A 24,356-nucleotide genomic window follows, 5' to 3' on the forward strand; every position below is an offset into this window, starting at 1 on the left:
TCTTGGACTTAATAGGAATTTTGCTTTAAATATGCATAAAACCTGTAGGATAATTTATTTTCATTTTCAATATAATCTTGAAAATTCGATACTTTTTTTTTTTTTTGAAACAATTCTATACGAAGTATTATGTTATATTTACATTAGGCTTTCAAATTTTCAATACATTCATTTAAAAAAAAATAGAATTTTTATTTACATTATCTTTTTTCCCATAACGGTAGATTTTTCACCATTTAAAACTATTTTTGTTTAAAAAAACCAATCAAAACCAACTAGACTCAGGGTCTAATCCTAGCATAATCAATTCGATCTTCCATTCATTTTTTTTTTTGAGAACCTATCTTCCATTCATATATTCTTTTTTTTTTTTTTTTTTTTTTTTTTTTTTTTTTAGTTTTCGGCCTATAATCCAATTAAGTTTGATCATAGACTAGTAAATAACCCTCAATAACATAATTAAGTTTTCGCCTTTTCGGCCTTAAGTTCAGTTTAACCTTACCGTCTTGGACAGGTGAACAACCCTAAGTAACATAATTCGTCCATAAAGCCATTCACAAGGGGTCCGACCATCCGAATAGAAAAAATCAAGTCAAAAATAGTCCTAAACTATTGACCCTTGAAGCCTTGACCCAATAGAAGTATTTACTTTCATGCAGGAGTCTCCCTCCCAAATTTGATCAAAAGAGGCCGAGTAGGTCTGCACTTGTTCGACTTAGCAAATTCTCTGTTTTTTCACCCTTTTCTGACATTCACTTCCAACGTTCACTCTTTTCTTACACTAAACTAGAAACCCTTCTTCAAATCATCAAAAGAATCAAAACCCAGATTTTATTTCTCTCGGTGCCCAAGAATTAACATAATACCCAACTCAAATCTTTTGTGATTTTTCAAACCCTTTTTCTGGGTATCCTCTGTTCTTCCCGTTATAGCAGCCAAGAATTTCATTCTGATCTTTCTGAAAAATTAATCACTTTGTTTAATTTTTCTGATTTGATTTTGTTTCCAAGAACTTCAAAATGAAGAAGAAAGATATCAAAAAGAAGTCTTTACAGAAAATCAGAGCAAAAGAAGGGTCTGTCAGAGATCAACATATACCCTTAAATTCATTAAAAATTTCAGAAAATATACACAAAATTCAAATGGGTATTGGGAAAAATCATCATTTGACTAGTAAATTGCGAGAATTTTCCATAAAATCTTCGTGGGTATCTTCTGAAATGTACAAAAATGGCAGGAAATTCGTCTGCAAGTTATGTGGAAAAGGGTTTATGTCTGCTAAAGCTGTGTTTGGGCATTTGAGATGTCATTCGAAGAGAAAATCTGAGGTTGAATCTGAGGATTGTTCTGTCAATGAAGGATTGTTGGAGCAAGAACTAATGAAGCAGCCGGAGACGCCTCGAAAGAAAAGATCAGGAAGGAGGTATACTGATAAAACTAATTGTTCTAATAGCACTTCTTGGTGTAATTTGTATGGCTCAAATTCTTCTGTTACTGATGATGAAGAATTGTTAGATATTGCTGCTTCTTTGTTGATGCTTTCTAAGGGTGGGTTTTATTCTGTTGATCATGTTTCTGATAATGATGATGCTTCAGTAAAAATAGAACCTAGATTGCCTATTAACTCTGTTAGTAATGATGATAATGTTGATGATCATGTGGCCGAGCACGCTGCTGCTGTTGAATCAGGGTTATATGTTGATGTTTTGAGAATTGGGGGTGATTCTGTAAATGAGAACAGAAAAGAATTTCAGGGTTTTGATTGTGGGTTGTCCTTGAATCAGCCTGATAATATTGAACAAAGACCTGTTTCTGATGTTGAGATTAAGTCTGATATGATACTGTATGATGCTGGAATTAAGGATCGGACTATTGAAGTTCTTGTGGATGGTACATTGGTTAGTAATTCGAATGCTATTACTTGTGTTCCTGCTGCCGAAGAAACAAAGTATGAGTCTGTCGATGTTAATGATCGAGTGTTTGATGAATCGAATTTAAGAATTTGTGGTCCAACAGATCAAGATATTATTGAAAGTGAGCCTAGTGTTCACAATGAGCAGGAATCTGTGTTGTTTGATGCCAAAATCTATGATGAGACTATTGGAGACTGTCAGAGGCTTTGTCGTTTGGACAACCAAGCGCACACGAATGCAAACGTCAGTAGTGACATTACTCTTGGTGAGAAAGATGGTGTCGAAGATGGGATGAAAATTGGGGATAACAAAACGAAGAAGAGATGGAACCACGACGAAGATAAGAAGGGAAGGAAGAAGTACAAATGTCTGATGTGTTGTAAAGATTTTCGTTCAGGCCAAGCTTTGGGTGGACATATGAGGGTTCATTATCAGAGCAAAGATCAGGCCAACGAGTCAGAAAATATGGCTTAGATTCTGACTCTTTTTGTGGAACATTTCGTTCTAACTTTGTTTCGTATTTTTCTCATTATAGTCGTCTTGTTCTAACTACCAATTCATATTTTTCCAAACAAATGAGAAATTAAATTGAAGAATTCATCTCATTTGTAGTTAAATGTTGCTGTAACATCTGGTTGGCGGCTATGTGATGTAGATTCATATTTTTGGTCATTGCATTTTGCTGGTCCTGCAATTCCTTGTGTATCTGCAGTATTTGTACTTTTTTTTTTGTTCTTTTTGACACAGGGCAAAAATAATCATATGTGATTTCCTGCAAGATCTTTGGCTTCTCTAGTAAGTAGTAACTAAAGCCTGCAAGGAGTGCGGATTACAATCAACAGTTATAACAGTGGAATTTGGAACGCGACTACCAATTATGGTACAGGCATTCCTGTAAAGAGTTGTAGGTTGATCACTTCCATCTAGTATTCCAGCCACATTTAGTTTGGTGTTGACAGTTAGGTGCAGCGTTTGTTCCATTCTGAATTGCGAATCTTAGCCGTGTTCAACACTTTTCAGATTGCTCGGTGCATCTAGTATTAGCCTTTTGAGACCGTGTTATTTCCTTTTGAGTTGTAGCTTCGAAACTAAAATCTGCTTAAAGATATTCTAGTTGAGCATTTCTGCGCGAGTTCAGATGATTAACATGTATAACAGTAGTAGTCCTCAGCCAAATTAATGAAAATTTAGTGTTACCTTGAGTTTTGTTGAAAATCTTTCTGATACTAGTACACCAAATTGCTTAAAGATTAGTCCTTGTCCTAATTTTCCTAATTTTTGTTTATGACTATATGTACGTAATCAAAGCATTTGGTACTCGACGAAAGAGTATTTGTGACCATATTAATGTCTTCATGAGTACCAATCAAGCTAAGATTAAATAAAGTGTATTGTACTAACTAAAAGTACAACACTTCCTCCATAATCTATAAGTCCTCCATTAGTATTTTTTATACTATTCACTTGACTTACTTTGACTAATGTTGCCTTACATATGCATCGTATCAAACAATTCTATAAAAGCCATCAAATTTACAATCAACAACAACAAATGATGTAGGTACCCAACAAATAAATTCATCATCCTCGAAACCAAGCGAAAATCAATAAAAAAAAAAAAGACCATCAAAACAAATATACCCAATGTCACTTTTAACAAGTGATTTTGACTTTCTTCCTCCTTCACTTTTTTTTTTTTTTTGGAAAGTTCTTCCTCCTTCACTTAAGCACATCATCATGATCTCTTTATCAACAAATATAACCCTAAGTTTATGTACGAAACAACTTACAAATTTATAAATAAAGTACTTATCAGATGACAAAAGCTAACGAGCACTCTCGAGGCATTAGATAATAATAGAAGTAAAATTATTGATGTAAAATTAACATTAACTCCATCGATCGACGTATAATTTTGTCATACATTGATAAATTACGAGTAGTACTCTGTACTATTTTAACACAGAGTAATAATTTAGTATTTCATTAAGACAAGGACTCCAATTACTTATTACGAGTACATATTTACCCCTAATTTGATTGCGGAATTACCGATATATCCCCTAATATACCAACTACTCGTATCAGTCGTATACTCGTATGTATATAAATGCTGATCGATTATAGATAAGTAGTATTGAGAAAGATGTCAATATTCCGGTGTCTGCTGCATCCTTTACCTCTTCCTACTCCGCTCTCTTTTGCTCGCCAAAACCCCTTGAGCTTGTCGTTTCCCTGTTTGTGGATAACTCCAAAACAATCTCAGGCATTCTCACTTCAAAGTAGAACACTATTATCATCGTCTTCAACCAATGTTTCCACTGATTTTGTCCCCAATCTTTCTGGTAAAACTTCTACTTTCTTTCTTCCCTTTCGATTTATCAGTTATTTGTTCAACATTAATGCACTTTTATTTTGTTTTGTTTGTTGTTTCGTCTTATATTGTTGTACTTTTGATTTTTTGAACTGGGTTTTTCGGGTAATCGGAGTCTGTTATGTGTTTGTGAAATACTTCATCGTTCTTTTTTTAATTGCAATGTTTGGAATTTTGCACTATCTATACATTCTCCGTTTACCCTCTTTTGTGATTTATACATTAATTATATTATAGTCATGTGAAATCTTGTTATTTTGTTAATTCGTCTCAATTTATACCTTTTAAATACTTCGTATCATATTTTTACAGAACTTTTTATTATTTTTAGTAACATATAATCAGAGATATTAATCATACAAAATGTTTATTAGTAAGTATGAAATTTCCAATGTTACAATAAAAAAAAAAAAATCGAGGAATTATTATATATGGAGTATTTATTTCTTGCAAAATACTCCCTCCGTTCCCGAAAGAACGACCCATTTGGGTTGATTACGCGGGTATTAATAAAGTTAAATGAAAAGAAGTAAAAGTACATTAAAAAGATAAATTTAAATGGGATTTGTAAAAAATAGAGAGAGAAAGTAATAAAATTACATGAAAAATCAAATTTTTATGTGGAAAAGCTAATTTTGCACAAATGTTGTTGCAAATTGGTGGGTGTTTTAATGCAAATGGGTCATTATTTTTGGGACTAACATTAGGCCAAATGGGTCGTTCTTTCAGGGACGGAGGTAGTATATGATTGGTTTTAGTTGTATTGTTTTAGAGTGTTGCAAAATATATTATTCTTCCATGTTGCAGAAGTCAATTTTTCCCTCAAAACTACATTAGGCTTCTAATGGTTCAGGGGCTGTCTGTTTGTCTAATTGTATCTGCCGTTTATAAGATTTCGTTTTCTTCAAATATACTCTCTTATGAGGCCTTGCTTATGTGTTTTGGGCGGAGTTCTGATGCTATAAGCAAATAATATTCAAAACATTTCCATCTGTAAATTAAACATGATATGAGTTGATTTTTACTCCTTATTATGTTTGAATAGAAGATGCTTACAATGGCTAATCAGCAATTGGAACTAAGAAAAATGTAGAGGATATAACTTTATGGCTTAGTATCTTGAAAAATTTTGTGAGAACATGTCAAATCCAAGTAATAGATGCCGCGATTAGTCCCACAAAAAGAAATATAGAGTTGATACTCTTTAGGTAACATTCCTTATATCCTGATAGAATTTTTATATGTTGGGAACACTTTATCTTTAAATGTGGACGTCCTTACCTTTTTGAACACTTGATATACAATCTGCCAGTAGAATTCTATACCAATATGGGATTGGTATGAGGTTCCATACAGTAATCCAGTTTAGTGAACCTAACGGCCCCTATATACTATTAAGGGGCCAAATTTGATAACCATAATGGGACATGTTAATTTGATCTTTAATAAGTTAAATGGAAGTGAGCACTAAAAGAGTATTAAGACTTTTACAAATTGATGAGCTACTGTTGTTCATAGGCACAAGTTAAAGCTTTTGCTAATAGAGAACTTTGGATTAATGCTGTTATTTCTTCCTTGCTTTGTCAACTCTTTTGATCTTCCCTAGTCCCCACTATGTCATATATTTCCCTTTATCTTGCGTTAGATGTTACTTATGTTGAATAGTATTCAATGATTCCTTGTTGCAGGGTTAGATGATGTTTTGAAGGGGTATATGTTTGGCCAGAAAAAGGCAACTGAAGTTGCTCATTTGTAGGTATTTGACCTAAATTCTGTTACCCATGCTTCTATACCTAAGCCTCTTTTAAAAAAATTATAAAAAAAAAAAAAAAAAACCTTATTTTTCTCCTGAAATTTATATTATATTGTCAGCTTTCACATACCAATTTTAGGCTATAAATTCATCAGTGAACTTTAAGACTTCTGATTGAGAGTGTGTGCTTTCATTTTTTTGCTTAACTATGACCATTTACATTTTTCATGTGCTAATATATCATTTTAATATAGGATATGGAATCTTGTGGTTCAAAAGGGTGATACTGTTGTTGATGCTACTTGTGGTAATGGCAATGATACACTGGCATTGGCCAAGTTGGTGGTAGATGATGTAGCTAAAGGGTGCGTATATGGGATGGATATACAGGAAGATGCTATACAAAATACTTCATCCTTACTTGACCAATCACTTGATCCAATCCAGGTATGGTAACACTGGTTTGGTTGCTTTCATTTGCTCTTTTCTTATTAATTGCAAACTATGAGCACCTCCTCATTACTACAATTGTCTAAAATTTAAACTCCTATTTTGGGCTGTGCTAGACTGCTAGCTGTCATTAGAGAATTCGTCATATTTCTCTTTATACTAGTTTATATTTGTAGTTTGAACTTATATCAGTTGTTAGATAGGAAACTAAAGCTACTTTCTTTGTCATTGGTTTGATATAGATTGTGTTCATCTGATTTACTCACGGCAAAGATCTAGTCCTTGATTGGATGATTTACGAAAGTATGATTATTTTAAAACTTATTTACACTTTTGCATCGGAATGAAACTTAATTACGTACTGTCCACGTAGGCTCGGATAAGTTTTTTTTTTAAATTTTTTATTTTTCAGAGTAAAACCGCTACCTCAAGTAGTGGTTTATGTACTAAAATCGCTACTTTACCCTTTATTAATTGATTAACTGTATCTTTACTTAGAGTACTAAAGACAAACCGCTACTGTAGCGGTTTAAGACTATAACCGCTACTTAAAGTAGAGGTTTGCCTCTAAAGAAAACAATTACCCCAAATGTATCTCCAAGCCTCTGTGGACTGTATTTTCGTAAATAAGTTTCATTCCAATGCAAAATCGTAAACAAGTTTCTTAAAAGCTATATTTTTGTAAATCATCCTTCTTGATTCTACTTATATCCAGTAAATAGCAAGAAAGAAGCTTGTCATTATTGCAAATGATGCCCTGTGTTATTCTCCAATATATATAGTGCTTACTAAGTGTTGGTTTAGTTTATGTATGTGCCTTTCATGTTTGCTTCTGCTTCAAATGCATTGTTAATGTTGTTCAATTATCATGAGAACTGCTATAGCATTGTGATAATCACTCAAACCTTTATGCAGAGAAAATATGTGAAGCTATTTTCAACTTGTCACAGTAGAATGGTGGATGTGCTTCCTAAGAATATCTCTGTGAGGTATCCTCTGCAGACAATATGGATTTATGTTGTTGTATCAGTCAAAATCGATGTTCGAATATTGAAAATATATTTTCAGCTCTCCATCTCGTACCTATATTAATAATTAACTACCATTTATGTTACTGTGATATTTTTGTATTACTAGCCACATCAACAATGTCATACTTTGTGCATGTTAGAAATGGCCTGCCTGGCATATTGTTAAAATTATCATCTTCTTTTCTTTTTAATTATTACTATTATTTATTTCTTTTTTGTTAAAAAATTGCCAATGAAGATTGGAGCTCTTACTAAACAATGCTTGAATGGCTTTGTACTTTACTTTAGGCTTGTTGCATTCAATTTGGGCTACCTTCCCGGAGGTGACAAGGGATTGATCACAAATTCAGCCACGACCTTGCTAGCACTCAATGCAGCAAAGGAATTATTACTTCCTGGAGGAGTTATTAGTGTCGTTGCTTATGTTGGACACCCTGGTGGAAGGTAATGTTTCTATTAGTAATTATAAGTGATACAGAGGGTGGAAAATTGAGCAGTCTATGGCAATTCTAAGTATTTTTGTTGAACTACTACTAACACTACTAACACTTCATGTTTTTATTATGTTGTTTCAAAGTGCCTCTTCTGAAACTTTTTTGTTATTTTTCAACCCATTGCCATTCTAAGTTGAAATAATCTTTATATGTTTTATCTTATACGGATATATGTAGTATCTGGTTAGATTCAACCCAATCCAAACTCAATGCAAATGGCCCTTTTGCCACCTCTAGATTTAACTCTTTCCTCTTTACGCTTAGAAATCTCCATCTTATTACGGAATCTCACTACTACAGCAAGTTGCTAGTTTCATTTTGGTTGCCATTTGAGATGCTACCCCACTGGCTCATATACTTGTCTTAGCTCTCGGAAAGGGTCATCCTCTGTCATTGCAAGAGTAAGTCTATGTCTGTCCAACACCTACCTTGCTCATATGCTTTTGAGAAGCTATGGACCATAATTATCTACTCTCCTCTTGCCTTCCATGTACTGCATATCCAAATCACTCACCATTGGATTTTCCTATACCATCATTATTAATAAAAGCATCTGATTTCAGTCTACCTTCTCGGTTTGTATTCATTCAGACTAATTGAAAGCATTTGATCTGCATCTGCATTCAAGATTCCCATTGAAGATAACATAACAATTTGCAAAGCTTTGTTCCAAAATAAACCATGAAATGTTAATTTCCATGTAAAAGTATTTATTACTGACCGAAGTATAGAAGCCTCAGCCATTTTGTGAAACGGTTTGTACTTATTTGTTCTAAAAATAACTACTTATTTGTCAATTTCCATTGATGTTGATTATTTGACTCAAGTACTTGAGCAATGAAAAGTCACAGCAACACTTGATTGTTTGTATACTTGTGACTATTATTGATGTTGCCATGCCCCTTTCCTTTTCGTTTTTTAAAGCTGCCTATCCATCGGTATTGAAGGCTAGCTAGATTTTATACTGTACAAATACAGTTCATCTATTTTTGCAATGCATTTTGCCCCTTCAAAGTTACTTTGGAAAGATTAGTTTACATTTACAAATTCATGTTATCTCATTTTATTGTTTTTTTTTTTTTCTCTTCTGTTCAGGGAAGAATATGAAATTGTCCGTTCATTTGCAGCAGGGTTACCAGCAGATAAATGGGTCTGCAGCCACATTCAGATGTTAAACAAACCACTTGCACCAGTTCTTGTGTTCTTGTTCAAGAGATGAAACCATAAGTCCATAATTGGTACTTTGAGACTTTTAATTTATATGTGAACCCAGATTTTGTGAACTGGTCAGATTTTGAGAGCACTCATTTAGCTATGATCAATACTTTTTCTCTGTTACATAAAAAAAGTTGCAAATTATCCAATTGGGTAGTTATATGAGATAACAAATAATGTTATCATATTTTCGAAAATTTTTAACTTTTTTTTACTACATTATGCATCCAACCTAACCGATTTGATTTCAAGTCGAGTTTATGTCAACCCAATATATACCATCCAAAGGTGCTTATGTCAATTTAAATTCATGTTAGATTATCACTGTCATGTGAGCTTTTGTCGGTCCTACTTTAACATATATTGTACCATTGTTTAATTAAATTTTTTCTTGGTCTCTTTGTACAATTATGGAAGAAGAGGACATATATTTCAATCTTATAAAAGTTGGTTGTAGTACTCCCCTTGGAAATATATTTACAGACAACAATATGATTGGAATTCAAATTCATATCAGCTTGAGGGGGTAGATCTACTGGGAATAACTAAAGAAATGAAGAGATGAAGTACATCAAAAACACAAGCCTTCTTACCTCATTTCCAAAAAGAAAAATTCTTATCAAAAAGACTGCCAAAAGATTCTCACGTAATAAGTAAAAACCCAACTCTCAACACTACCAAACATTATTATGCATTTTGTCTACATAATTGCAATACTTTTTTTTTTTTTTTTAATTTTTTTTTTTACATAATTGCAATACTTTCTTTTTACATAAAAGAATTGATATAATAAATTATAACTCGTCCATAAAAGTCTTGCATTTAAAAATTCAATATCTTAATAATTGTACCAAAAATGAACAAGAAGTATATAATTATCTTATTTTGTTATACTACTCACCACTCGGTAGATATTTATTTCAAAATAAATCACACCAAAACATAAAATTCCTTTAAGATTTTGCAAGAGAATACTATCTATTTTTACCTATACAATGTCAACCTTGCACGTGGCATTCTATAGATAGCCTAACAAGACATTTATTTACTGGATAATTTAACTGGTAATAACTAGAAGCCATCTTAGTTGAGCTCATGGCAGTTTAACTGGATGAATATTCCATATATCCTTAGCATATTCATGGATTGTTCGGTCGCTGCTAAACTTGGATGAACCGGCTGTATTTAGTATTGACATTCTTGTCCATCTCTGCACATTACCATCAAACAGAACAGAGAGAATATTAGATTCATGACCATTATAGCCACTGAATGAATATGGGTACAGCCGGTGGCTTTTATGGGCAACACAACCATGTCATATTGTGCATAGCTCAGCTATACGCCACACACTCTCCGAGTGTGATAGACACTGTATTCAAGGACCTCTTAAGGATCCTTTCACAGCTCAATAAATAAATAGCATATGTTTTATGTTCTTTTCTTTTATAACTCTTGTAAAATAACTTAGCAAGTAAGCATGTCTATGAATGACAAACTAGAGCTCCTTACCTGTTGATCTCTATATGCCTCATCAACTTTTTCTTGGCATTCTATATAACTAGGGAAGTCTTTTCCCACAAGAAAATAATCACCGCGGCCATATCCTTCATTTCCCTCCAAAGACTCTAACAGTTCATCATAACTGCTTGAGCCAACAACACCACTTTTGACATACTCCTTGACTTCTTCAAAACGTGGGTCCGGCACAAACTACAAATAGCAGTTGAAAGTATAAAAGTTCGTTAGATATATACAGATGAGTCCTTTAAGACCACAAGGATCATTCTAGTAATACAGAGACTGGGTAGTACTTTCCTCGCTTCCTCAGTAAGCTGTCTAATATGAGGCAATCAAATGTGTATTAAGCACATAGTAATAAACACTCTACACTCAGATTGTGGCAGCTAGAAAGTAAGAATTCATGGAAACTTGTAATTTCCCAACATACAAAATTTCAGGTAGATCAATTTGAACCCAAGAAAGACCAGAGATGATTAATGCTACTGCAATAATATATGGCTGATAAAGAGACTCTGAGTAAACGCATGCCATTTTATGCCATTTTTCTTAAAAATTTTGCAATAAAAAATAAACCATGTACGGAGTAGTGTAAATTGGCTTTAAGTTTATCAAAAAAAAGATAATAAGCAAACTTGATAAGACCATACCTTGCCTTCAGCTCTTTCCTTTCTTAATCCAGCAATCTCATGTGCTTGAGCACCGAATAGGAAGAAGTTATCTTCTCCAACTTCTTCTCTAATCTCAACATTGGCACCATCTAGGGTCCCAATTAAGATGCATCCATTCATTGAAAACTTCATGTTGCTGGTTCCACTTGCCTCCATCCCAGCAGTGCTGCAGGTATGGAAAAATCAAGATATCAACCATATTTTTTTAAACTTGATATTGCATATCAACTCTCAATTTACCACATTTCAGCCATCGAAGTTGAAAATTGTCTTAATTGACATGGGAAGTGATCAGGTTTCTTCACTAGGTCTCAATGTCAAATATTTTGCACAAATGTAAAACTCCATTAATTTGTTTTTAAACAATGCATAAGTTATTCTACTTGATGAAAGTTAATGATGCGACTTGATGTGCATTTTCTTGGGCAGTTCTACACATGCATCCCTATAAATCTATATAAAATTATATTTGTGGATTAGTTCATTTATCCTAGGAATACTGCTCATGAACCTGCAGTATTGCTCGGCATTGCATGTGAATGAGCAATGGATTCGTGCACACCACAATAAACATGACTCCCACATAGGTGTCACAAGGAGAGCAGAGCATTGAAAGGGACAAATTTAATGACTTAGGACAAGCATCATGTACTAAGATCATACCTCCATGATTTTTTATATTTTGGCTACAACATGGCAGGAGTGGTTTCATTTCACTTAATGTTTTAGACAAGATATATCATTGGCTCGGAAGTTACATAAAAAAAAGATTAGTATATATAATACACATTTTGTAATCATTGACTTCATTTTAAATATATTTCAGCAGGTCCTCTTACAAGTCGTACTAGAAGGATCATATTAGATGGTTGAGCAAAACCAGACAATTCAAGAATATGAGTTGAATTCATATAATATGACTGTGTGAAACAGAAAATTGAATACCTTATATGCTGTGAAAGCTCACTAGCAGGGATCAATAACTCAGCCACACTTACGTTGTAATCAGGGACAAACACAACCTGAATGTCAGAAATTAACCACGATAGAATAAAATTTCATATTAGAAAAGTTAAATACATATTTAGTTAGCAAATAGCAACCATCACAATTCCACAAACCATTACAGCTACCGAGTCGGTATGAGGATTAATACCCCCTGTGTCCATTTAAAAAATGAAACATCATATTATGCCATAAATATTAAAGGCTAAGGAGACTTCTGCGATGAGGAAATAGATAGAGAGAAATGTGAGTCTCTACCCAAGTGGTGAGGTGAGATAGAGAGAAATTGGAAATTAAACAACGGAAGTGTTTCGCTAATTACAAGTGTGCAGAGGGAGTAATTGACATAAGTCCCATAATAATATTATTTTAAATAAAAAAGACAGATGGATAGCAATCTGTACCCTTACTGTGTCTACATTTAAAGATGATATTTCTTGTACACTTAACTGAGCCAATATCAGATAGAACCAAGTTCATGAACATAATTTGCTGCGACATTCTCCTTAAGGGATTAAGTGCCAAGCTGAAGAGTTACAATGAATTTTGGCAGTCGTCCAAAACACAAGAAATTACATAACTGTAAGTATCAATGTGGTTCTGTGGTCTAATGACAGCATAACTAATGGCGCGTGTATAATTTAGTGTTAACTATCTCTTCAAGAATATGCTAAAAGTCACTGATGTAGCTCCAGTACAGAAAGGTTTTACATTTAATGTTATTAGAAGGAACAACTAACATGGACCACTTGTAAGTAATTGTAGCATACTCTGTTAGCTCGAATGAATATATATTCTGAATATATTCAATAGAGGCCCAAGGCAACAGAAGAGATCCTTGACTAAAGAAATTTTAGATGCACTTTTCAGCGCTTCCTCTGATCACATTATCTGTTTTTTCAAACTCCCCCTCCCCTCTTCCCCTCTCCACGATACATACACATAGAAAAGATGGCAAACTGGAAGTCACAATATAATATTACTTAATACATAAAAATATACAAGTAGCACAAACAACATTTGCCAGTGTAATATTGTACAAAAGCATACCTTCAGTAGATCACCAATGTCAGGATCATTATTAATTGCAGCTCCTACATTGGTGATAAATTTCACAATTCTTTTAGCCTGCACATATGTGGCAAATGCTTTTCCTCCAAATATACAAACTCTTGGAACAAAGTTTTCTTTCCTCTCCACAGCACTCATTTCTTTCATTTTTTTGTAGCGGTAAACAATTCCCAATATGTTTAGAAGTTGTCGCTTGTATTCATGAATACGCTTGATCTGAAAATCCAGTTATTGTTATAGTTGCATAAAATTAACAAACTATGTAAATGGGAGGGAACAAGAAGAATTAAGAAACTTCCAGTGTAGAAATCAAAGAACATAGAAGCCTAGAAGCGAGTTGATGGACTATGCCCCAAAGTTGCAATTCGAAAATGTCAAAAAGGTTCAACCCACCCACCCTAAAACCCACACACAAACATAAATGAACAGGAACAGAAGACAACAGAAAGAGTTGCATGCACTTATCCAGCTAACATGTATTGGCAATTTTTCTCTTTTCGTCTCTATAAGTACATGATCAACCACTCCTATTCTAACTAAAAATCGTATCATTGAAGCGGCATCTTGAAACAATTTAATCTGTTGATGCAAAAGTAAAAGGCTACCTGAATATCAAACATTGCATCTGGGCTGACTGTGTAACCTGTTCTCTCTTTAATCAAAGAAACAACCTTCAGTTTGTTGTTCCGTTTTGCTGTCATCCATTCAGTATGAAGATCTTTGTTATCTGCAAACTGCAATCAGTTGCCCAGTATGTTACAGTTAGATAGGACAACGGTGTTTGAAGCAGAATAAAGTAAACAAAGGCATAGGACAAAACACTACTTAAAATATATAAGCATGGTCTAAACTTTTCCAGCCAGTTGAATCCAGCTGAGTGAATCACTATCAGATAGTTTTTATTTATAGAATGCAACAGAGTAAAATGTCTTATGCAAGAGTGTCAATGCATAATTATAGTGAAGTAGCAGTCCCTTTTAAGCATGTCCAGTTAGAGACCAGAGAAAATCTCTTTGCAATTGCATGTGTAAAATAGCATGCATCTGATTCAGTGACTAGGCGACTACCACTACTATCCCGCATGATCTAATGAATAAACAAGCATCTTGCCCTTTTGAGGCATTAGGCAATATTAAGTGGGATTATGAGAAAAGAATGAACCCAGCTACTAGAGAGAATATAGCATGAAGAACAATAATTTGTATTTTTGTCCTTTTCTTCATTATTCTGTTCCCCTATTTTCAAAATAAATAGATACCATATAGAGTACCATTATATAATTTGTAGGACATACTCATCCAGAAAACCTTAGGAAGAGTTTGGGAAAGGGATATTAGAGTTTATTGATTAAAAAGAGGGATAAGGAGTGTGAGAATTAATGAGTGAGAAACTCATTACATAATTATTTTTGTTTGATTTATGATAGAATATGTGAATAACCCAAATAAAATAGAAAAGGAGAATAATGTCAATATTATCCCTCCTTTGCTCTCTATCTTTAGAGTCAATGTTATCACTTTGCCTTCATTCCTAACTTCCTCACCCATTTACCAACCCTCCCAGATGGGAGATGATTCGTCAAGAAGGATCTCCCATTTCACAATCCCAACCACCAACATATTCTCAAACCAAATAAGAAAATTTCAATTCCCATTTATACTTGATGTCACATGACCTGGCCCTAATGTAGACTCATCACACCTCTTCAAAGGAAATATGGCAGCTAAACCCTCTCCAAACACTTTAAAAGAAGAACGAGCAGCATGCAATTTCAAAGACTTGGAAACGCCAGGTATCATGCTGCTGTAGGCTAGCTGTTATGGGAGAATGATAAACTCCAAAAACCCTACCACAGACTTGTAGCACGCTCATTCTAGTTGCAGTGCCAAGGGTTTTGTGCACATATTTTCAAAGGCATAGCCTGTAACTACGCTTATCACAGAAATCTCAACAGATACCCTCACTTTGACTGCTTTGACATTTATTACAAAAGCCTAGTCATATCCTCATAGCTTCTTTTCTAATCACCACTTTTTCTCTTAAGAATTCTAGCCCATTTTATATATTTCCTTACTTGATTCTCAGAAAGATTTTCCAAACAACTCTTGGTGGAAAGCTCCTTTACCTTGCACTCATCAAGACGCAGCCTGACACAGAGGTTACTTTATTAATTCATCCTTTTAAAGATTCTTAAGCTCAAGTTCCAATCACATTCTTGTATTCCTATGAAGCAAATAATCAACTATATATACATCATCGGTTTTATCATGTGGTACCCCCTGAGGCCCTGAGGTTTACAAAGGCACCTATATGTTGTCAAAATTTCACCTGGTACTCTTGAGATTCGCAAATCTTCACTTGATGCCATTAATGACTAACGGAACCTAACTCCATTATCTCCTTCATCTTCGATTTGCAAAAATTAACACAGCTTGAACCACAATACATAAGTGAATATGAAACAGATTGTTACCTTTCGCAATTCTGCAAGTTTCTCACTGTTAAGAACCCAGTCTTCGGACCCAATCCATTTTGTTAAGATATTGCTTAGTTCTGGATTGCAAAACCGGATCCATCTTCTTGGAGTCACCCCATTTGTTTTATTCTGAAATTTCTCTGGCCACAACTGAAAGAACACAAACCTTAATAAATTGTGATACAAAATATTTCCAAAGAAAAGTTACACAGCTTTATACCAAGTTACAAATTTTACCTCAAAGAAGTCACTGAAAACTTGTTCCTTCACTATTTGGCTATGAATTTCAGCAACCCCATTTACTGCATGGCCCCCGACTACGCAAAGGTTAGCCATCCGGACCATTTTTGGTGGTTCTGGAACTGGCTCTTCCTCTACCTTCGTCTCCACAACATCTTCCTCACTTTCCTCTACAACAACCAGTCCATCTTCTTCATTAGGAATTTCAATTTTTTCATGATCTTCTGCTTGACAGGTCATTTTTTCCTTGATTAAACTGGCAACTGAACTTGGAAGATCAAAATTCTCCAGTATTCTCAACTCGTTCAACTTTTCTTTCAGTAATTCAGGATCATTAGAACCATACTTAGATACGATAGTTTCAACTAGCTGTAAATAGCCAATATATTGTATTAGAACGGGAAATGATAGGTCAAAACAGGAAATATAAAAATTTAAAGGTAAATATATGAAATTACCTCCTTATCTATCTTTTCTATGATCTCAACATGTCGAGGAAGCAAGGTTTGCATAAGTTCATAACTCCACTTCTCCAATGCCTCCGGCAAAACGGTATGATTTGTATAGGCAACAGTTCTGTCAAAGAGACAGACAGAGGAACATGAGCTGGGAGGACACAACACTACTTTATCAAATCCTCAAACTAACAGCACATAAAATCAGTTCAATTGTACTGTCTTCAAGAAACATTAAAAGAAAGGAAATTATGTCAAAAACCACCCATTGAGGGCCTGTTCACTTCAGCTTAAGTTCAGTTCAGTTTAGTTCAGTTGAGCTCAACTCCAATTAGTTCAGTTCAGCTCCTCATTTCCTTCTCTCATAAAATATTCATTTCAGCTCAGTTCACTTTAGCTCAGCTCCAATCAATTCAGCTCAGCTCAGTAAATGTGAACAGGCCCTAAATCCATCATTTTGTCTAAAATCACCCACAATAAAAATTGTTGCCTAGTACCACCTAAATTAAAAATTTTGTTGTCAAATGCCACCTATCAACGGAAATTGGACATTGACTAAATTTTCAGGCGTTGACCCTAGCATGTGTCTTGCACATGACTTCCCCTTCTTCTTTTCTTTTTTTTTCCCTGTCATATTTCCTCTCTTCTCTCTCCACATTCTAACACCCATCCTCTCATCTTCAACATTCCATGGTTTCTACCCTTTCTTAGTCTTCTACTCCTCTCACCCTTGTTTGTCTTTAATCTGTTAATCAATTTCATGTTCTTCGTTTCATTTTTGCCCCAAATTAAAGGAACCCAATTATTTAAATAAGCAACAAGTGAATTCGTAATCTGCCATCATCACCACCATCGGCGACCATACGGCAACAGCAGCTATCTAGCAGTGGTCGGCTGGTCGTTGATCATGGCTGTCATGGATAGTTTATAGTTGATCATTTGTAAATCTAGGGTTTGGGTTGTGGTTCAATATTGGGAGAAAAAGAACAAGGATTTGGTGTAATTGATATTCCATTGAAGCGTATGTCAAGGTTTAAGTTCTACATTGAAGCCACCAATATTTCTGGGTGGGGCTAATCTGGGGCTGCACCTTGGGTAATGGGTAGATGGGGTTGATTTTGTGTGGGTGAGAGGTTTTATGAAGGTGGGGATTATTTACAAGTGGGTGAGGGGTTGTTTTGAGATTGCAGGGGGTTGATTAGGTTGGGTGAGGTGTGATTTGGTGTTGTGGTGGTCAAAGGGTGTAGGCGTGGGTTGTTTTTGGTGCTGGTGGTGGCCAAAGGTGTAGGTGGTGGTGGTGGTGCTCTGAATTCTCCATTGAAACAGAGCAGCCGAGGAAAAAGAAGGGTCGGGGACCATTTAACGTCACGTGGATGTCACCTGACTAGGTCACGCTGGAAATTTTGGTCAAGGCCTCTTTTCCGGCGTTGGGTGGTATCTCACAACAAAAAATTTATTTTGGGTGGTTTTAGACAAAAAAAAGGTGTATTAAATGGGTGGTTTTGGACAAAAAATTTTAAAAGAAATCATTGACGAATCATTGTGCAATTGGGCTAAAGTGACAAATGGGGGGGGGGGGGGGGGGGAGGGAACCTGTAGAGAGAATATATTCCCTTGAAACAGGAAACCATCTTTCTTTACTGGGAAAAGCATGAAATAGCACATGGATCTAAGTCAATGGGCATCTTGAAGGCATAAGTCACACCTAGGAACATTCGTTGGTTATCATTTGCTGCCACTGTGGCTGACAACCACCGAGCCAGATAGATAAATCACATCTATTATCAAAAAACTAATTTGTGATCTTCTATGCCACATAAAAGTGCTAAAGGGATCTGAAAGAAAATATGTGAGGTCAAAGATACTTTGCATTGGCTACATTACACAAGTAATCTTAGTAACAATAAGCCCTCGTCATATATTCTATAATTTCTATCTCCAGTGGCTTTTCTTGGCTCTCTAATTCTCCTAGTAAAGAAGGCAGGCGACAAAGCACAGCCTGGTGCTCCTATAGGACAAGGATGATATCAGACCATTCTGTTGCCATGAATCTGGGATCACCAATGACTTTTTCAGATGATCTGATAACAGAAAGATTTAGAGCTGAGCCATTGACCACATGGAGCATGTGATACAGGGAAACTGAACAAGTGCAAGCTAGGAATGATTTACGGATTAATAAGGCACTGAAACCTGATATATTGATTTAGAAATTGCAATTTGAAAAGCAATAATTGGAATTATGCATATAATTCCTAAAATGCTTGTAAAACTGATACATGATGAAGTGTACTAGTGAATTATAGTTGAATCTTCCTATCTTCTGTCCATTGGAAAGATCCTTCCTAATATTATATCCACCAATGACTTCATTTGCCGAAATAAAATAAAATTACAAATATTATTGTAAAATTGATGAATAGATTAGTCAAAATATATACTTTTTATCACCACAACTTAAAGCTATTCTGCTCTTCTTAAAAACTCTGAACTCCATCAGTAAGATTGCTTATTACTTAAAGTCTGACCTTGGAATGTGACTGTTGGGTCCAACTATCACATTATATTTCTGGAATACTGGTAATTTCAGGACTTGAGGAAGTAAAATACAGGATTGTATATCTCTTTCCATAGGATAACTGCAAAGGCTTGGCATGCTAGAGATATATTTCACAACAAGTGAGTTTGACTGCCTTTCTCACAATCACTGCCCACCCACTCCCCCAAAAGCAAGAAAAAAAATGAAAGGCATTTCTGTTGTGTCACTAATGTAAAGTTGTAAACCATTAGATTGTAGGAAGTACCTTTGGGTTATATTCCAAGATTCCTTCCAGCTAAGTCCTTTCACATCTATTAATATCCTCATTAGTTCAGGTATACACAGCGTTGGGTGGGTGTCATTCATCTGCACAGCCACCTTCTCTGGAAAATCTTCCCATTTTAAATGTTCCCCTGATCTCCTTTCAAATTGCGAAATAATGTCTTGCAAAGAAGCCGAACATAGGGTGTACTGTTGCTTCAGACGAAGGATCTTTCCTTGCACAGACTCATCCCCAGGGTATAGTACACTACAGATCTGTGAAAAGAGAATTGATAATGCCATTTTAAATCAGGAAACAAAAAAAGGGAAGAAAAAAATCCAAAGAATTTCACTCCAGAAAGAAACAATATTCACAGCTCTTGTGGATGAATCACAGTGAAAATGCATCCTTTGAATGCTGAGAATATTGTTTTATGACCCTTCTGAAACACATACTTTACAGTTACAAAACTTATATAGCAGGATAACAACTCCTTTGTCATGAGTTCTAATTTGGCAACTGAGATGGCAAGTAAGATGTAACAGAAAAACAGTTTTTGAACAGAGGTCTGCTACCTTGCTGAAGGAAAGAATATGTGATGCAAATATGGAGCAAGTAACATACATATATGACAAGTTATGGCCTTATGGGATTTTCACCATATGCAGACCAACTAACTTGGGAAAACATATTAAGATACAAGATGAACTCTTATAAAAACCAACCATTTCTGCGTTTGCACGAGCCTCATTTGCTTTGGTGTGTTCCCCAGCATTAAAAGCAGACAAGTCAAAATCATCTGATGGTACTGTTGTAGACCAAAGTCGAAGATTAATAGTGGTTTTGGTTTGATACCCAGGAATTGGAACATCATGGGCAACAGCCTTGATATCTTCTCCCCCAATCCAGTGACTTCTGCCATCTGATCCAGTAGCCACCTTTCCATAAAATTTAATTGAATAGGATACATCATTTCTCACAAGTTCCCAAGGATTAGCAATCTGCATTAAGATGTGTATGTTGAAATATGAATATGTAAACGATGCCCATATAAGTAATCATCTAATAAACATCATAATGAGTTCTAAAAAGAAAATGTAGCAAATATACCTCAAGCCAATTCTCAGCAGATTCTTCTTGGCCATCCTTAGTAATTATTTGCTTAAATAACCCATACTTGTATCTTAGCCCATAACCCCAAGCAGGGTAATTCAATGTAGCAAGAGAGTCAAGAAAGCAGGATGCAAGCCTCCCAAGACCCCCATTTCCAAGTGCAGCATCACGTTCCTGTTATAAAGCAGCCAACGTAAACAGCATGAAGTATGAAACCCAAAAAAAGAGGAGGGGGGGGGGGGGGGGGGGGAATCAGGCCTGTAAAAGGATTTTCGAATTGAAGCTACAATGACCCTACGTCCCTACATCAAGCCATAGCATAGTAAAGCTTCAACTAAAATTATGGATTTGCCACATTTTTTTCATAAATCAAAGCAATTCCCACAGTTGTTTTTTTTTTTTTTTTAAAAAAAAAAAAAAAAAAAACACAAACAAACAAACAAACACAAAAGAAAACAAAACAAACTATTTGTGCTCGGAATCATGGATTGCCTGTGGGCTGTGGCAATTGTGCTCCATAAGCTCAAAGGTTCCTAAGACAACAGGACAATGGTAAAACTATTCATGAGAAGTTAAGATTGAAGTACTCATTGTTATTATGCACAAGGTATCTTAGATGCAAACAAGCAATGTTGTATAGTAAGGAAAGAATGCTGATTGAAGTAAAGGCATGGAAGCATGATAGAATGCTGATGAATGGTCCCATGTCTCATCTCCTTTCTACTCTCTAGTCATCACCAAAGTCCACGGTTTAGTGAATATGATTCAATTTTGCTCATATAACAGCCTATAGCATGAAATCACGCTCATAGTTACCATTGGTAATTAAGAGCTTCCAAAGTAACATCTACTACGGAGTAGTTTCTTTTTTTCTTCTAAGTCTTCTTTATTAATAGGTCTACAACATGCAATATAACATGCACTTCAACTTAGGGTAGCCTGAAGGTCGTGAAACCAGCAGTGCAAACCCATAAATCTACAAACAGTAAGTATCCGCCGTTGGAAATTTAGGCATGGTGGGAGTTCCAAATGAGGGGAAAAATTATTCTTAGGTCACCCTAACCAGTATAAAGGCTGTTTTCGAAAGATGAACCCACAATCCTACCCAGTTAGCAAAATATATAATGGAGTCATTTAGAGATGAAAATTGTCAAACAGCCAAGGATATGGAAAAAAAAGGCTTAAACTAATACAAGTACTCAAGCTTCCAAACCAGTTAACACCTGATGGCCAATAGAAAATTCCAAACAACACAAAATCATAAACAAGAACAGCACTACAGCAAAAGTAGTACTTCTGAATTTAAAGCATATAAATAAAAAAAATAAAAATAAAAAAAATAAAAAAAACCTGACAAGCTACAGCTTCCAAATTGTGTCCAAGCTTTTTCAAAGCATCTCCATAGGCATCAGTAAGTTCCAAATTCCCAATAGCATTCAACAATGCTCTGCCCTACAAACAAGAGAACAATTACTTGATTTGTATATTGCCATTCAGCATGAAATTTTTTTAGTTCACGACCAACCAGAAAAGACAAGTAAGAGAACCTGGAGAAATTCCATGGACAAATAATAAGCTTGCTTCATGTTCATCTTCTCGTAATGGTCAAAAGTAGCATTCCAGTTGATTATAAGCGAATCTCTTACAGTCTGTGCAGCAGCAAAGAAAGCCTTGGGAAGGGAAAACTCATTGGGAGAAAACAAAGGAGTAAACTCCGCATGGTACTTAATACTTGAGGCTATTGAAGCAGAATCTGGGCTCAAGTTTCTTAATGGGTTCAAATTGCTTGAAGTCCCTAAAACATGAGTATGAAACAAATAAGTAAAGCCCGAGCAAGAACGAATCAAGCACTTGAGAACTTCCAATGCATACTTCATGTAAGTTGCTAATATTGGATGCTTAGACACAACACAACAGCACAGATGTCCACGTCGTGTAATTGATAATCCAATCGGGTTGGTACGCTAGGACATATTAAGATCGGCCAAAGGGGGAAATTAACAGTCCTCCTTACATTATCCATATTATGATAGCTTTGAACACTCAACCATTTCCTGATAACTTCAAAAAATTTCATTTAGGGTGATCGGATCTAATACAAGTCCAACTCTCCAAGCAAACTAAAATAAGTTCCTACAAGATCCTGGTGATTGTTCACATCATTTTTGTTACTAAGTAATTACACTGAGTCACTGACATTACTCATAAGCACAAAAGACAGGAAATAAAATGCAACTATGATTTGTATCCTTATTTTTTTTTCTTTATATATGTGTTAAGTCACCAAAATATAAACAAATAAATAAACACTGCTATAATATTTAGTCCCATAATAATTATCAGGAAATTCTCAAGACACTCTCAAGCATACATTAGAAATTAGCTACTGCTAAATATACCACAAACATACAAACCCTTTTTTTTTTTTTTAATTATTATTAAGAACAATCAAACAAACAAATCCTAAGATCCCAAACCCATACAGTTTTTCTAATTAATATTGACACCAAGTAATAATAAGAGTTGATACATGATCTTACCAGATTTCACTAATTTGAACAATGACTCAATATAAAATTCTATTACATTAAAAACAACAAAACAAAAACTAACATCGTTAGAGACAGTATTATTTTACTCCAATTCTTCCTTTTATCTGGTCACTCACCAGTCAATATAACACTTACACTTCATTTTGTACCAAAATTATGCAACATATTAATAACACTGTCATGTTAGACACTTGAACACATACCCATGTCGGACACTTTCTGTAGTCCTATTAACTATTAAGAGTACTAACATAGATATTGGGGATTGGGATTCCAACAATTACTATGATAACATTTTTAACTATAGATTTCTTACAAAAACATAACAGAGCAATTTCAACAAAAAAAAAAAAATGAAATCAAAAACACCAAATTAAAATTAAAATAAAAAAATTAAACAAACCTTCTTCAATGATCGGCTCCTGAGATTTCGGCTTCGAATCACTAAATACATTCTTGACAACAAAACATCTTCCTGTACCTCTCATAATCACATTTCTATTATTAAAAGAAGAAAACAAAATCCTTGAATTATTACAGCCATTTTTGAAGCTGATAACTCGAGAAATTGATGAATAATATGAAGAATTATGTGTTCTTCCGGTTGATGATGATGACACTGGCAATGTCGCCATAATACACACAAATTACAAACAATTTCACAAAAATTTCTTGATTTTTTTTTCTTCAATTTCAGTGTCACTGAAAATACAGTCACTTGTGAATGTTGTTGTAGATTTTATAGAAAAAGAAAGTGAGATAGATAGGGACATGGAAATCCGTGATGAATTGATTCAGCTTTCCGAGGCGGACCCCAATGATATTTTTCTTTGTTAATACGTTGTTATTTGAGTCATTACGTTTATGTTTAGGATCTTGCTAACGAGCGCCCTAAGGCGTTAGTTAAGAAATAATTTTATCGGTTGAAACAGTATTAAGTTAGGAATGCATGACAAAATCACGCGTCGTTCGGTGTAATTAATGTTAGTTTTACTCTAATATTTCCAATTTTAATTCTCTTATCTAACGTTCCGAGGGCGCTCATTAGCTTTTGCCTTATGTTTATGATTCTACTTTTATGGACTACACTAATTAATCGATCCCAAATCTCCTAAAATGGGATGCGAAGCTCTAACCATTTGAGCTATCCCTCACTCTCCGAAATACACTAAGGGCCCGTTCTGACTTACTTAACCGAGCTGAACTTAACTGAACTTATTA

At 34.8% G+C, this 24,356-nt stretch overlaps 3 protein-coding genes across 3 annotated transcripts; 2 read left to right on the plus strand and 1 right to left on the minus strand.

The window, feature by feature from the left end:
• The first annotated feature begins 1,019 nt into the window (after nt 1-1,019).
• Nucleotides 1,020-2,387, plus strand: LOC145594289 (uncharacterized). Its single transcript, XM_081650624.1, has one exon. It carries the CDS (start codon nt 1,020-1,022, stop codon nt 2,385-2,387), a length of 1,368 nt encoding a protein of 455 aa, XP_081506750.1.
• A 1,670-nt stretch (nt 2,388-4,057) lies between these two features.
• Nucleotides 4,058-9,379, plus strand: LOC145595313 (tRNA (mnm(5)s(2)U34)-methyltransferase, chloroplastic-like). Its single transcript, XM_081651703.1, has 6 exons — nt 4,058-4,258; nt 5,976-6,039; nt 6,295-6,487; nt 7,406-7,479; nt 7,810-7,965; nt 9,111-9,379. The coding sequence occupies exons 1-6, from the start codon at nt 4,060-4,062 to the stop codon at nt 9,232-9,234; spliced, it is 810 nt and encodes a 269-aa protein (XP_081507829.1). The 5' UTR covers nt 4,058-4,059; the 3' UTR covers nt 9,235-9,379.
• A 740-nt stretch (nt 9,380-10,119) lies between these two features.
• LOC145595316 (alpha-1,4 glucan phosphorylase L-1 isozyme, chloroplastic/amyloplastic-like) lies at nt 10,120-23,926 on the minus strand. The gene is made up of 15 exons (XM_081651705.1): nt 23,539-23,926; nt 22,131-22,378; nt 21,934-22,035; nt 20,581-20,757; nt 20,196-20,471; nt 19,474-19,745; nt 16,673-16,790; nt 16,212-16,583; nt 15,972-16,124; nt 14,104-14,232; nt 13,478-13,714; nt 12,368-12,444; nt 11,402-11,588; nt 10,743-10,943; nt 10,120-10,440 (listed from the first exon to the last, which is right to left on the minus strand). Exons 1-15 carry the CDS (start codon nt 23,768-23,770, stop codon nt 10,324-10,326), a joined length of 2,898 nt encoding a protein of 965 aa, XP_081507831.1. The 5' UTR covers nt 23,771-23,926; the 3' UTR covers nt 10,120-10,323.
• Nucleotides 23,927-24,356: the final 430 nt, after the last annotated feature.

The sequence above is a fragment of the Chenopodium album genome, chromosome 19 (assembly GCF_948465745.1).
Source record: "Chenopodium album chromosome 19, dcCheAlbu1.1, whole genome shotgun sequence".
Classification (NCBI taxonomy): Eukaryota; Viridiplantae; Streptophyta; class Magnoliopsida; order Caryophyllales; family Amaranthaceae; genus Chenopodium; species Chenopodium album.

Excerpts from the sequence above, each read along its gene's own strand:
- LOC145595313 (XM_081651703.1), top strand. The coding sequence starts at position 4,060 with ATGTCAATATTCCGGTGTCTGCTGCATCCTTTACCTCTTCCTACTCCG. Across the intron at positions 7,480-7,809 it reads CCTAAGAATATCTCTGTGAG|GCTTGTTGCATTCAATTTGG; the intron begins GTATCCTCTGCA and ends ACTTTACTTTAG. Across the intron at positions 7,966-9,110 it reads GTTGGACACCCTGGTGGAAG|GGAAGAATATGAAATTGTCC; the intron begins GTAATGTTTCTA and ends TCTTCTGTTCAG.
- LOC145594289 (XM_081650624.1), top strand. The coding sequence starts at position 1,020 with ATGAAGAAGAAAGATATCAAAAAGAAGTCTTTACAGAAAATCAGAGCA.
- LOC145595316 (XM_081651705.1), bottom strand. The coding sequence starts at position 23,770 with ATGGCGACATTGCCAGTGTCATCATCATCAACCGGAAGAACACATAAT. Across the intron at positions 13,715-14,103 it reads ATGCAATGTTTGATATTCAG|ATCAAGCGTATTCATGAATA; the intron begins GTAGCCTTTTAC and ends CTGGATTTTCAG. Across the intron at positions 10,441-10,742 it reads AGGCATATAGAGATCAACAG|AGATGGACAAGAATGTCAAT; the intron begins GTAAGGAGCTCT and ends GGTAATGTGCAG.